Below are 13,713 nucleotides of genomic sequence, written 5' to 3' on the forward strand. Positions count from 1 at the left end.
TTGTTGTCTTCTGTTAACACAAATTATGTGATTCAAAGACTCGGTTAAGCCCACACCTCTGTCTATGACTTAGAGGAGGGCAGAGAGGTAACTTAGAGGAGGGCAGGGAGCTGTTCCTGCTGGCAGCAGAGGATAGGTACCGAGTGGATCTTAGGAAAATCCTTTTTACAGTAAGAGTTGTGCAACAGTGGAATCAGATGCCTAGGGAGGTGGTGAGCTGCCCCTCACTGGCTGTCTTACAGTGTTTGAACAAACACTCATCAGGGATGCTCTAGGCTGATCCGGCATTGAGCAAGGGGTTGGACTAGATGGACTGTATGGCCCCTTCCAACTCTGCGATCCTATGATTCTAAAGTGCAACCACACCCTGGTTGCCTACTAGAGGATGCCCCTTACTAATGTCTCTAAGCAGGGGCCAATCAGAACATTCATACTTTGTTCAAAGGCAGATCTGAGCCTTTCCTTTTCTGTCTCTGCTTTACCCTTACCCCAAGACACAAGCAACCACAATAGTGTCTTCTCTTACTGAACTTTAAGAACTGAAGCCCTTCTGAACAGTTAAGACTGTGGGGCAGCCAAGCAGCTCAGAATGCTAGGAATGTGAGTGGATGAATGCACATTGCAGAGAGATGATTCTGTCCAAATGCCAAATTAATTAGGGCTTGGCTATAAATATAAGCAAATAAATATTAATAAATACAGGGACCACTGCGGACAATAACAATTTTCACTACTTTCAATTTGCTTCTACTGAGGAGAGACTAATTTTTGCCATTATGATTGCTATAATGTATATTATGTCCCTTGATTGTCAGCTGATGATAACAAATAGCAAAGTGTAATGGCCTCAGATTAAATTTGTGTTGCCAATTCTCAGACCAAGGAAACACAAAGGAGGGGGGGACCTTGAATGAGCGAAATGTTTCCCAGATATAGGGCACCCATGCTAACACACATATATATTTCCATTACCTAATGGGAACTCTGGAATGCTCTACCAGAGGTACAGGGACGGCAAGGCTTCTTTTCTCAGGATGCTTCCACTATACAGCCTGAAAGCCAAAATTCAAGAAAAGGATGTGGCGTAAATATCCTGGGCCACTACATTTGTTGGGGGATGACAAGGGGAACAAGATTCCATAGTCCTGGAGGCCTAAGGAGCTGAGCAAGTCATGCAGTTCGTTTTCATGAGGTATGGGTGGAATGAGGAACGCCCAGAGGTATATCCCTGTCTGACATCCCATTATGGCTCTCAGCAGCCCTGATCATATTAGGAAATTTGCCACTCCCACAAACACCAGTGCTGGAAAGGACAGTCCCACTCCATTTACAATACAATTTGCTAGGCTCTTCAGGTCAGCTAGGGTCCTATTTTCAGACATACAACAGATCAGAAACTCTGAAAGGTACATAAAAATTAACTTGCAGTTCCATGTTGCTTTCAGGGATTTTTTTTTTGGGGGGGGCATATTTTTGGTATTTTTTATATGTGCATGTGTGTGTGCATGCACCTGGAAGTCATGGCAACTGTGATTGACTGTATGGCACCTGGAAGTCATGGAGACCTCTGATGACTGATCCCTCCTGGGGGCCAGCAGGATATTCAGAGAGGAGGCTGAATAAAGCCTGCCCTGTCCTCCCGACTGCTCGTATTTCAAGGAGGGTCTCCCATCCAAGTACTTGCCAGAGTCGATCCTGCTTGGGTTCCAAGATCTGATGAGACTAGGCTTGCCTGGGCTATCTAGGTCAGGGCATTGCTTTCAGTTTTTAATACAATGAGTTGTAGCCATAGCCAGACATGACAATTGAGACCAGTGTTCCCTCTAAGCTGAGTTAGTGTGAGCTGGCTCACAGTTTTTTAGCCTCCGGCTCACACGTTTTTGTCTTAGCTCGGGAAGGAGGGCTCCAGAGCAAACTGATTTATGCAGTAACCAAATAACTTGCTCACAATTCTAATGCCAGTAGCTCACAAAGTGGAATTTTTGCTCAAAGGACTCCACAGCTTAGAGGGAACATTGATTGAGACTGAAGAGTCAATGTGACTTCTAAGTCTACACTGGCAGTCCAATAAACTCAGATGTATGGCGATTTGCTGTAGGAGTCAAAGAGCCATCAAAACAAGCAAGACCCAATACCAAAGATTCTTTTTCTTGTGCCATATTGTCTAGCTTCCCAAGGGCATCTGCTTGGTTCCTGTTGGAAACAGAATGCAGGACAATATGTCCTTTGCGTCAGCAAGGCAGGTCTTATGTTTTTAGGAGTGCTACAAATTATATCAATCATTTAAAAATGCTATAGCATGATCTTAGCATGCTCCTCCCAGGACTGAACTGTATCAGACTGATCAGACCAAAAGGGCAAACCAACCAACCAAACAAACAAAAAGGCCAAGTCATATTGTGCTCAAGAGCCTGTTGTACCAAAAGTCATAACCAGACAATCCAAAGATGGCTTAAGTGCATTCACTGAGTCTGAAATACCTACAAATAACCAGTGGTATTACTGCAGTGCATATAGACAAAGTAGAAAATAACTATTTATCATAACTTTTAAAGAAAGTAAATGAAAAATAAGACAACCCAGAGTACTCCTGCTCACCCCATCTCAGAAAGAACTGTAGCAGTGTTGGAGAAGATATTTTAATATGCAAGTAAAATGATGAAAGAAATGTGGACGACTTGAAAAGTGGTGACCAAAAGAGGGCAAGGCAGAGGTTTTAGAAAAACATGATTGGTGTGAGGAGAGTAAATAGGGAACAATAATTTCAAAATAAAAAAGGTCCAAGGCCATCTGCAGCAAATGTAAGTCAAACAAAAGATATCACTTCTTCATTTGGCATATAATTAACCTATGGAACTCATTTTCAAGGGACATTATTGCTTTAAAACATAAAATAAGTACATGGAGACAAGGTCAATTGATGGTGCAAGCCATAATATCCAAAATGCAACTACCATATTTGGAGATGACCGTGTTCTCTCTTATTAACAGATACTGAGGATTAACAACACTGGGCTGCTGTTGTCATTACACTGTGCTTGTAACCTGTTCAGGCCCAGAATAATGGTTTATGTAGATCCATAGAATATGGTTCATAGGTAATCATTCTTCTGTCATCATCCAGATCCAGCCTAGCCACCCCTAGAGACCACCAATTCAGACCTGATCATAACACAAGAACCATGCTGCATCAGACCAGTAGCCCATTTAGTCAAGATTCTGTTTCACTTAGTGGCCGCTAATTGCCTTGAGAGCCAACAAACAGGCACAGAAGCCAAGGCATTCCCCTGTTGTATACATATAAGTTTGTCAGGCCTTGAACTGTCAACTAACAAAAAGGGGGGGGGCAGCCATAGGAAATGACAGGATGGCACTTCTGAGAAGACCCTGGAAATGATGTCAACCCTCTTTAGGTTTTACCACAGAGTTTCTGGCGATTTCTAGAGAGGCATTACATCACTTCTAGGTTTTTTCCAGAAGAAATTTCATGTCATAGGCCGAACAGACATTTTTCTAGGTGATTCCTAGAGAAGTATGATGTCACTTCCAAGATTTACCAGAAGTGATGTCATGCTATAGGCCTAACAGCCGTTTTTTCCCTGTGGCAGCAGGAAAGAGAGCTGAGGCAAGAGATCCCTTGCCCCCACCATGGGACTGGCAGCCCTATTAAATGTACACACAGAGAGTGGCCTTGTACTGAGTCAAATCACTGGTCTATCAAGGTCAGCACTGTGCACTCTGCCTGGCAGCAGCTATCCAGTCTCTGAGGAGGAGGTCTCTGACATCACTTCCTGCCTGATCCTTTTAACTGGAGATGCCAGGGACTGAACCTGGGACCTTCTACATACACGGCATATTCTCTACAAATGAGCCACAGCCCTACCCCAGAATGATTCATCATGGTCCTAGCATCACTTATATGTGACATAAGTTATTCCTCTAAGCTTGTGGGCACAAATTTATGCAAGCTGGGGGGAAAACACCCAAGACACGATGACAAAATTTGGTCTGTGTATGTCATTTCAGAGGCAGACCATGAGAGAAACAGAAGAAGAAGAAGACAGGGCAGATAAAGGAGGGGAAAGGACCAGCTGACTAAGAAGTATGGGCATGGGCTACCCAGAGGGATAAATGATTTATAACCGTGAATCATACACAAGGGGGGGGGAATAGGAAGCAGAACAGATGGGCACGTGGGAGGAAATGTAGAGCAGGAGGAGATGGTGCTATTCACTTTATTCAAAAAGAACAAAACCTTTATTGCACTAAAGACAGTTAAATCAATATTTTCCTAATGTTATTTTTCCACATAAGCAAACGGGTGTGCTTCCCCACAGGGATATTGCATTATCATGGATGAAAAGGATGAGTTGTCTGCATAATGGCAAGAGGGAGGAGAGAAACTGTCTACAAAGTCTAACAAAGTGGAAAATTGCCTTGCAAAACTGCTGGCATGAAGTTCTTGAGTGTCCCAAGCCCCACCGACAGATGCTGTGGAGCGAAAAGCCTCATCCTACTAGATCCCATACAAGAAAAGGGCTCAACTCTGCCCATCCCTCCTCCTGTATCCTGCAAAGATGCTACTTGTCTGACGGTATATTATATGCAGTAATTAATGTTTTGGTAAATTACTGGGTAGCAAAATTATGGGCTTTTTCTCCTTCACAAAAGACTGACTGTGGAACCATTTCTGACCTTACATCTGAAAATTCTAAACAGTTATGCAAATTTTAAGTCAATTAAAACTCAGAATCCCCATGTGAATTAGGGATATACTGCTCATTGACAGAGAGAGTAGCATCCACGAAGAGACGTTATCACTAGAAAGCTTAGAGGAGGGAAATGGAAACAGTGTAATGTGAAACTGGCTCTCTTGATACTAATTTTACCTCTAGTGGTTATAAATGGTTCATCTAGTTGACCTGTTCAGCCTACTAAAGTGCAGTCTAAAAGGGGAGATAGTTTTCTAGGTAAGGTGAAGTTTATGAACTCCCTCAGGAGGCTTATAGAATGAAGATGGTCAGAGAATATTTAACTCCCTCAGGAGATAAATATTCTCTGACCATCTTCATTCTATAAGCCACTGACATTTCAAACTCATGCATGTAGCTAGTCCTCTGTGAATTCAGGGATAAAATCAGCAAAGATAGCCAATGGCAATTAAACCCACCAACCAGCATGTATAGCATAATGGTTAGCGTATCAGGTTAGGATCTGGGAGGCTCAGGTACAAATCCCTACTCTGACATGGAATCCCCCTGGATAACTTTGGGCTTAACCTACTTCAAAGGGTTGTTGTGGGGGTAAAAACAGGAGAAGGGGAGAATGTTGTAAGCAACTTTGTGTCTCCATTGGGGGAAAAACACTGTATGTATAAATAAATACATAAGCAAGCAAGCCTTGGATTCCACTATATACAGCGACAGCAGTAGCATGGCCACTGCTCTCCTATGGCACAATTTCATTTGACCGCGGGCTGTGTGAATGATACAGTCACATGGGTAGAACCAATCATGTGGGTCTTTCCCATTTGATCAGCACCTGGCTGGGAGGAAAGTGCTTGTCAACCCATGTGATGGTGGGCTCTACCCATGCGATTTCAACACTCACATGCAGACCACAGCTGTTTGCATTGCACCACAAGAAATCAGCTACAATGTTGTTTCAGCTAGATTTGACAAGAGAGATATGGGGGGGGGGGTGCAAAAGAATTGCTTGTTGAAAACCTGTAGCAAAGGACTCATGCCTTCCACTTCTGGAATTATGTGAAACTGCAAAATTCTCCTACTCTCTTTAACTAACACCATGCACCATTATGGATTCCAGAAGTCCTTAAGGAGATTCAGAGATCCTAAACAGAGGAAACGTAACTTGCTAACCTCTACCACTGTGGGCCAGTGCAGATCATTACTGCTTTCTATTCACTTGCAACTCTGAATAGCGTTTGGGCAATTTTTAATTCCCACATACTTTGAGGTCTCTCTTCTTGCCCTTTTGTGGCCCTGCTTTAAAAAACCATCACACAAACACATACACTTACCAAGCTGTGTGGCAGCTACTTCCCTGTGATATTATACCATATGGCTGCAACATGTGTGTAACCACATGGGCCAGTCAAGAAGGCATTTCCCATCCTGATCGCTGCACTCTTCACCTTGAAGGTAGCAATCACATAGGAAAGACTCACATTTCAGGTGCACTCACACTCCTGTAGTATATACACACATGCCTCCACCCACCATGGAGAAATGTCTCCCATGTGGCCAGGTGTACAACTGAAGAGGGCCTTAGATAAAGTTCAGGTGGATGATATTTTTTCAGACTCTTTTTAGTTCTTTTTCATTAGTTAGCTCTTTTTTGGTAGTGACATTTTTCAGCCTCTTTTTAGTTCTGCATACAGTATTGACCAGAAGAAGAAATTCTGAATGTTCTATAGTAATTTTGTTTAACTTTTGTCATTTTTGCTTTGTCTTCTTATAGCATTTTGACTTACGAAGATTCACTATGACCTAGTCTGAAAAGTCTCCAACTTTTTCTCCTTATATGGAAAACTGTTCATATTCTTCTGTTGCCTTTCTCTGTACCTTTTCAAGTTCTTTATTGAACCACTATTGTAAAATGTGGCTTTCAAATACAGAATTCAGGTTGTAAGACATCCTACAAAGTAAGTCTCTAATTCGGAGCTCTGGAAACTGTTTACTATTCATACTTTCAAGCTCCAGCAAATGGAGCTGAAGTTGACTGTTGCCCATGGGAACTCAGATCACAGTAAGTTAGTTAAAGTGCAATCCGAAGCAGAATTACATCCTTCTAAGTGCATCCAAGTCAATGCACTTGGAAAGATGTAGCTCTATTTAGGATTGCACTGTTCGGCTCAGTTCATACACTGGTCCCTGTGGCAGGCCTGCACCCACAAAACTGATCCTAGATTGTTGGGATTCACAATACAGCAGTAAGATAATGAAGCACCACACACTGTAGGATCATCTTGGTTGCACAGAAACTTTTACACCAGTGCCAGTTTCCACCGGGCCAATGGTACTGGCTTGAGGAGTGACCGTGCAAACCAAGTGATCCATGTGATGTGGTGGTTTCACAAATATGGTGTGAACAAGTTCTCTGTCTTCTTGCATTATTTCATTTCTTATATTAAAGAATTCTCCCCTGAACCAAAGCATGAAAAGGTCCTCATGTCAGAACTCTACAGTGCCATACAACTCCAAAGAAAACATACCATGTCTCCACTCTGCCTGTTGAACCCTACTAGGGTTGCCAGGTCCCCCCCTAACCACGAGCGGGAGATAGAGTGGCCAGATGCAGGCTGGGAAGTTTCTGGAGATTTGAAGATTTCTTGGAGATCTGGGGATGGAGCCTGGGGAGTACAGGGGCCTCAGTGGGGTACAATGCCACAGAGTCCACCCTTCAAAACTTCCACTTTCTCCAGAGCAACTAATCTCTGTAGTTTAGAGATTAGTTGTAATTCTGGGGGATTCCCAGGTGCCACCTGGAGGCTGGCACCCCTAAACTCTACATACACACAGTCAACGTATTTGTGAGTCACTGCAGTTCTGAAAATTAGGCCACCATTATCAGGAGTCAGGCAGATATGCAAATACCTGTTTTGAAAAACTGTCCACCCTGAAGGTATGTGAACCCATTCATCACGATCAGCTGACACACACTATCCCATAGCAGCATGAGGGAGCCTGCAGGTGATAAATTCACAGATCAAGGGAGCAGAGAGAAAAACCCCTCTAACCTTTTGATAATTTATGCCTCCATGGTGTGGTATAAAAACAAACCCTTTATTTGTGCATAAACATTACACCATGGGGCAGGGAAGGTACCTGGGCTGCACAGTGTGAAACACATGGCACCTGCTGGTTACCACACGAGCCCACAGCTGGACTGAGAAAAACAATAATAATACACATTTTTGTAGGGGAAAAAAGGACAAGCAGAGTCTGGGGGTCATCCACACCCTTCAGCACAGAGAAGGCATAGACAGCCTGAAAGTGTGTGACCAGTGGCATTTGACCAGTGGAGTCCTGTCCCCCATGGTTATGGGGGAAACTGTGACTGTTACAGCCAAAGAAGATGGCAGAAGTCTTCGTGTTCAACAAATCTGGTGTGGGGGGAAAAGATGAGCTGACAGCATAAGATGGCTGCAGCCAAGAGGACATACTCTGAGCTCATCGTCTATGATCATTGTCCCAAAGGCAATCACATCATCATTGCATCTTTACATGTGGGGGGGGGAGGAGCTTCAGTTTGTACATATTCTCTTTGTGTGGTACTGGCCCATATTTTCACTCTGAAGGAGAGCAAGGTGGACTTGTGAGTTCTGAAAAATCTTACACTGGCATAGGAAAACCTTCCTTCCTTCTCATTTGAAAGACTGCTTCTTGTGCACTCTCAAATACCTGCCCAGCTGAGGAAAACTGACACCCTCTTTTGACTTTAGCTTCTTGAGAATCCCTTACCACGTTGTGGGTGCTTTAAAAAACAAATTGCCTGCAGTTTTCACAACTGATGGGAAAGTTGTGCTGACAAACAGAAATTGGCATTTTCCACTAACCATTATACTTCTGTTTTCCATGCTGGAAGAACTGCTTTCAATTAAGCCCCTTGGGAAGCTTATATGTACAATGGGGAAGTGGGCTACGTTAAGTGATTTATGAAAAAATCTATTCCTATAATAACCAAGGAGTTGAGACAATTGTGAGGGAAGAGCTGAAAGTGAACATTTCCCTGCTGTGGAGACTTGATTGAAGAGAAAAGGGAAATCCAAGGAAAAGGGTGTGAGGCCTCAAGAACCTTGAGCCACAATCTTGGACTAAAATTAAAAGTTTTGAAAATGCCACGTGACATGTCACCCTTTAGAAGACAAACTGGGGTGTGATCACAGCTGGTGTCAATTGATACAGCTCAGCTGACTTTATTGTGAAGCTATTGCTTTAAACCAGCTGTAGATCAGCCTCAGATGCTTTCCCCACAGAAGGAAAATTTCTTCCCTCCTGCCCCTCCCCCACCTGACCCAGCTTTTAAAGATACAAACACACCTTGCAAGTTTGCAGTCTCTGCATTATACAGCATAATTAAGATATTTTCCAATGAGGTCTGAGATACCCAGAAGCAATAATGTATCCTCAAACAGTGCTTACACCTCTCTTTCTTTCCATTTTCCCCTCCGCCTTTCTGCCTCCTGGTGTTAAAAGGCCCTGCACTATCTGGCTGGTAATTGCCAGAACGGTCCCTCAACACTTGCCTTCCTCTCCACTTGCATTAAATAGCATCTCTATAGATACAGTTCTGCTTATCTATGCTGCTCATGTGGAGGAGGAAAGAAATGCAGGCTCTCTTTTTCCACCTCCTCCCTTCTTTTGATTTCATGGGTGTGGCAGGGTTCAAAACCTCTCTTTCTCTCCAGCAACAGTGCATTTAATTAGAAGAGCCAAGACTGAAAATAGGATCATCTCTCCTACAAGAGGGCAAAGCTAGAACTCCCTCCCATAACACACATACTATCTGTCTGTTCCAATACATAGTACAATGCAGGATTTGCATAGCTATTAGTTCATGAGGTACATCTAGAGTAGATTTTCAAGTACAGAGTGCAGGTGTTCCCAAACTCCAGGATTCTACTTTCCACCTGCCACACTTTCAACAGTTTAATGATGTATTTTAAAGGCTATAGGGGCATCAAAAATCTGGGTAGCTCTTCAGCAAGGCCAGTAGGGTATCATATTGAGTTTCATGTACTGAAATTGCATTTATAGATGCAATTTATACACATATGTGCAAGGAGGGAGGGAAGAACAGCATGATAGAAGGACATTTATGTTTTCACCATTAATAAGTTTCTTTTTTTTCAGTATCCATCCTTCTAAGATGCCATGCATATGACTTTGGATGCACAGAGACACATGTACACACAAATATACATGACCAAAGGAGATGCACACATACATATTACCTAAAACAGTTGACTGCAGAATTTCTGCTATTTGCTCTTCTGCAAAAATACAAAGAGGGATTCCCCAGGTAACAGGGAAACCTGGCTGTATTTCTGAAACACCCTCTTCAAATCATGGTCATTTGTTAGCACTCCTATTATGATGACTGTAAAGATAAGGAAGAGAATGCAAGCATGGAAGATGTTCCTTTCTTTTCCCACTTAAAGCTTGTACAAAATAGTGCTGGATCTAGTTCCCAAACTTTGTTATGTACCAGTATATTTTATAAGTGTGATTTCCACTTGTGTGTGAATGCTGCACAAATGCATGAATGGGGATGTATGGAGGCGTGGGTGTGTCTGAATACAGCTTTGCACATGTGTGCACCAGTACGCAGTTAGGATTGCATGAATGAATATGTATATGGCTGGATATGAAGGAGTATATATGTGAATGGGTGTGTCTCTTTGTGTCTGAGAAAGTATTACCTCAAATTGTACAAAGATGTAGATATTTAAATGTGCAAGACTGCTGGCTTTAGGCTTGATTCTCCGATAATGTATCCGTAGGGATATATGCCGGATGTATGCCTGATTCTATGAAGATTTAGCCACAGGGGTGTGGAAAGGGGTGTGGCTGGTGACTAAGCTGGTGGCTGGTTTTTTAAGGATCTATCTGCCAATAATTTATAAATAAACATATCAAAACTGGGAAAATGTAAAAAAAAAAACACAGAAAATAATATAAGCTTGTAAGGAGTGAGGTGGGCAGGGTTTTGGCCATGTGTTCTGCAGCCCAGCTGGTGAAAAGCTTGTGAAAATGGCTCTCGCAGCCTATCACTTCCTAACTCTCCAGAATCTGCTACCTTATTTGAAAAATTTGCTAAGCCCTTGCCACTCACTGCTATGTTCTTTTTCCCCTTTTTTTCTTTCTTTTTCTTTTTTTGCTTTTCTGTCTGCTTTCCTCTTCCCTCCCTCCCTCCCTCCCTCCCTTTTCATCTCACATATGCCAACCAAATGTGCTCGCCTGGCTGGCTGCAACATGTTCTGGGTCTACCTCACTTCAGGTTTTTAATAGTCAATGTATCAGAAATGGGGGGGGGCATCTTAAAACATGCACTAGGGGGAAATGCTAATGCAACTGGGGGTTCCCATTGCTCAGCCCCACCCTCCACAGTCTACACCACCAGCTCTTAGCTTAGGAACAACATTGCTCACAAATGCCTTTTTCAAACACTATAGTATCCTAAAGGAATGAGCAAAAACCATTACAGCTCCTAGAAGAGTTGATTTTCAACAATACTGCATTCTGGTTTGCTGGGGTAAATACACTGGAAAGAAGCAGCCATCTATTTGCCTTACAAGCAGTCTATGGAGTTTGCCCTGAAAACAGGTATTCATCCTCCACATATCCCAAAACCTTTTACAGACATCAAAGGCCAAACTCCCACCCTGGTCTGAATACATCTGGAGTAAATCCCTAAGAAATCACATAAACCACCAAGGAGGATCTGCAACACTCTGAGAAGTGAATCAGTTCAATATGAAGGTGTGATGGGGGAGGGGCAGGAGGCTATCTTGTTCATTTTTATATATTTTTAATATTTCCCCCTCCTAATAGCTAAAAATTAGGTGTTTTTTCAACCTCTCCATGCTTACTATTAGCCTTTCCCCCCAAAAAAAATCCCAAACCATATGGGACCACTAAGATATTAACTGGTTTTCCACCAAGTTCATACTGCTCCCATCCCATCGGAGCTCACAGCTAACAGAGGCGTGGTCCTCTGTCTCTTTACCAGCTGGTGCTCAGTTGTCCAAGTGCCCCTGGTAGGAAAGGGATTACTGGAGGGGGAACCCCATGCCCCCACCCCCACCCCATCTCCCTTAGTAGCTAATTTAGTTTCCATTCCATTAACTGCCCCCGTCACCCCTTAAAAGAAAGGCAAGACAAGAAAATGATGGATGCATTCAAGTTGCACTAAAGAGAAGAAAATACCGCCCATCACCCCAGCTCTCTGGGAGCCCCTGCCCTGCAATCTCTATGAAATCAAGAAACCACGGACAGAAAGCATCCTTATGTCGGTCTGGGCTCGCTCAGAAAATCTGGAGGAGGGGGCAGAGCAAGCATACATCCCCACCCCACAGAACCACATCTGTCTCGCCCTCCTCCCCTTCACATCCACACCCTCCAAATCCAAGACAGAAAATCCTATTCAACGCATCTTCCTACAGGTCCCCCGCCCAAAGGTGTCTGTCTGAAAGGGAGAGGGTCTCTCTCTCTCTGCCTTCCCTGTTCCCAACCCAGACTCCACAGGCAACCAGCCCTCTGCCCCCTCCCCCCCAAAACACCCGCAATTCAGCGAAAGGGTGTGATGTGACAAGCCTTCAGTGGGAAAGATGCTTTAAACAAACACACACACGAAATTGCAAAAAAACACCGCGGCTGAGAAGCCGCTGAAAGCCTCCCTCCGCTGCCTGCACACCTCTCTCTCAACACGCCCCCCCCCCCCCCCCCCAAGATTCTAGGAATTTCCCAGCGGCAAGAAAGTATAAAAAATCTCCAGCTCTACCTGTTTTGTTCTTCTCATACAGCACAGCATGGTTGTATAGTCCCTTTCTTCCTTGTTGTTCCTTCCTTCCTTCTCCTCTCTCCTTTTTCCTCCTCTCTCCCTCTCTCTCTCTTATCTCTCCCCCCACCCTCTCCACTCCCTCCCCTCCCTCTTCCTCTCACTCGCGGGCACACGCACACGCACACACACACACACACGACAGGGCAGTTCGCAGTGACTGGAAGGTCCACAGCTATTCCTCAGCGCACATGCTCCCCCTCTGCCTCGCGCTCCCCCTCGCCCGCTCTTTCCCAGAATTGTTCACTGGCAGCTCTCGGGGACTAGTCACTTCCCCGCCCCCCGCCCTTACCACCACCATCCAGGCAGCCACCCCCTCGCCGTCCTCTGCCAGCCTCATGAATATTTAAGCCTATCCAATCTGGACCCAATTACCCGGCGACTTCCCCACACTGTACAGAGATTGCGAGAGGAAAGGGGGGGGGGGGGGAGGGGAGACGCCGAGGATTGTTCAGGGGGGTGTGGCAAGGTAGGGCTTGTCAGAAAAGCGGCTCTATTTCTTAGCGTCTCGGTTTGGGTGTTTGCTTTTTGACACAAATGATCTCTTCACAGCCCAGTGGGGGAAAGAAAGGAGCAGGCACAGGACCCCCATTCTCAGAAATGTGTCTTAAGGAAACAAGTTGGTGCTTTTTTTCCCCTGTAAGGCACACAGGCTATCAAGAGCACATGTGATGCCAGCCTCTGGAAAGAGCTAGTGTGCAGAGTGGAACCCAACACACAGTCTTAAGGTAAACCAGAAAGAAATGTCTGCGGCTGTCTCCCCTTCCCACGTGGTCATACGCAAAAAGTACATGCCAGCAAAACTCATTGTGTTCTTATACAGCCGATGGCCAATGATATTTAAAGCACATTTAAAACAATTCATTTTTCAAAATATTTCCGAATGCCAAAAAATGTTTGTGTAGGACTCAATTGGCCAGTGTTAGCATTTGATCCCATCTTCATCTTGAGAAACTTGTGGATCTACATCTGCATATCTGTATATGGGAATCTACATGCATGGAAATATTTATTGCACATGCTGTGTACATTATCAATAAGAAATATTGAATGTGTGTGACTTCTGAGAATGTGGGGCAGAGTGACTAACAGTGCCATCCCACAGAGAGTTACGCTTCTCTAAGTCCATCA

General features: G+C 44.1%; 1 protein-coding gene across 1 annotated transcript in view; it reads right to left on the reverse strand.

The window, feature by feature from the left end:
- The window catches only part of GAP43 (growth associated protein 43), a 92,364-nt gene extending 79,489 nt beyond the window's left edge, over positions 1–12,875 (reverse strand). The window contains exon 1 of the mRNA XM_015420685.1: positions 12,526–12,875. Coding sequence (XP_015276171.1) covers positions 12,526–12,555 — 30 coding nt within the window. The 5' untranslated portion in view covers positions 12,556–12,875. The remainder of the gene's footprint in view (positions 1–12,525) is intronic.
- Between the last annotated feature and the right edge of the window lie 838 nt (positions 12,876–13,713).

Source organism: Gekko japonicus, unplaced genomic scaffold (assembly GCF_001447785.1).
Source record: "Gekko japonicus isolate JY-2015 unplaced genomic scaffold, Gekko_japonicus_V1.1 scaffold1272, whole genome shotgun sequence".
NCBI lineage: Eukaryota > Metazoa > Chordata > Lepidosauria > Squamata > Gekkonidae > Gekko > Gekko japonicus.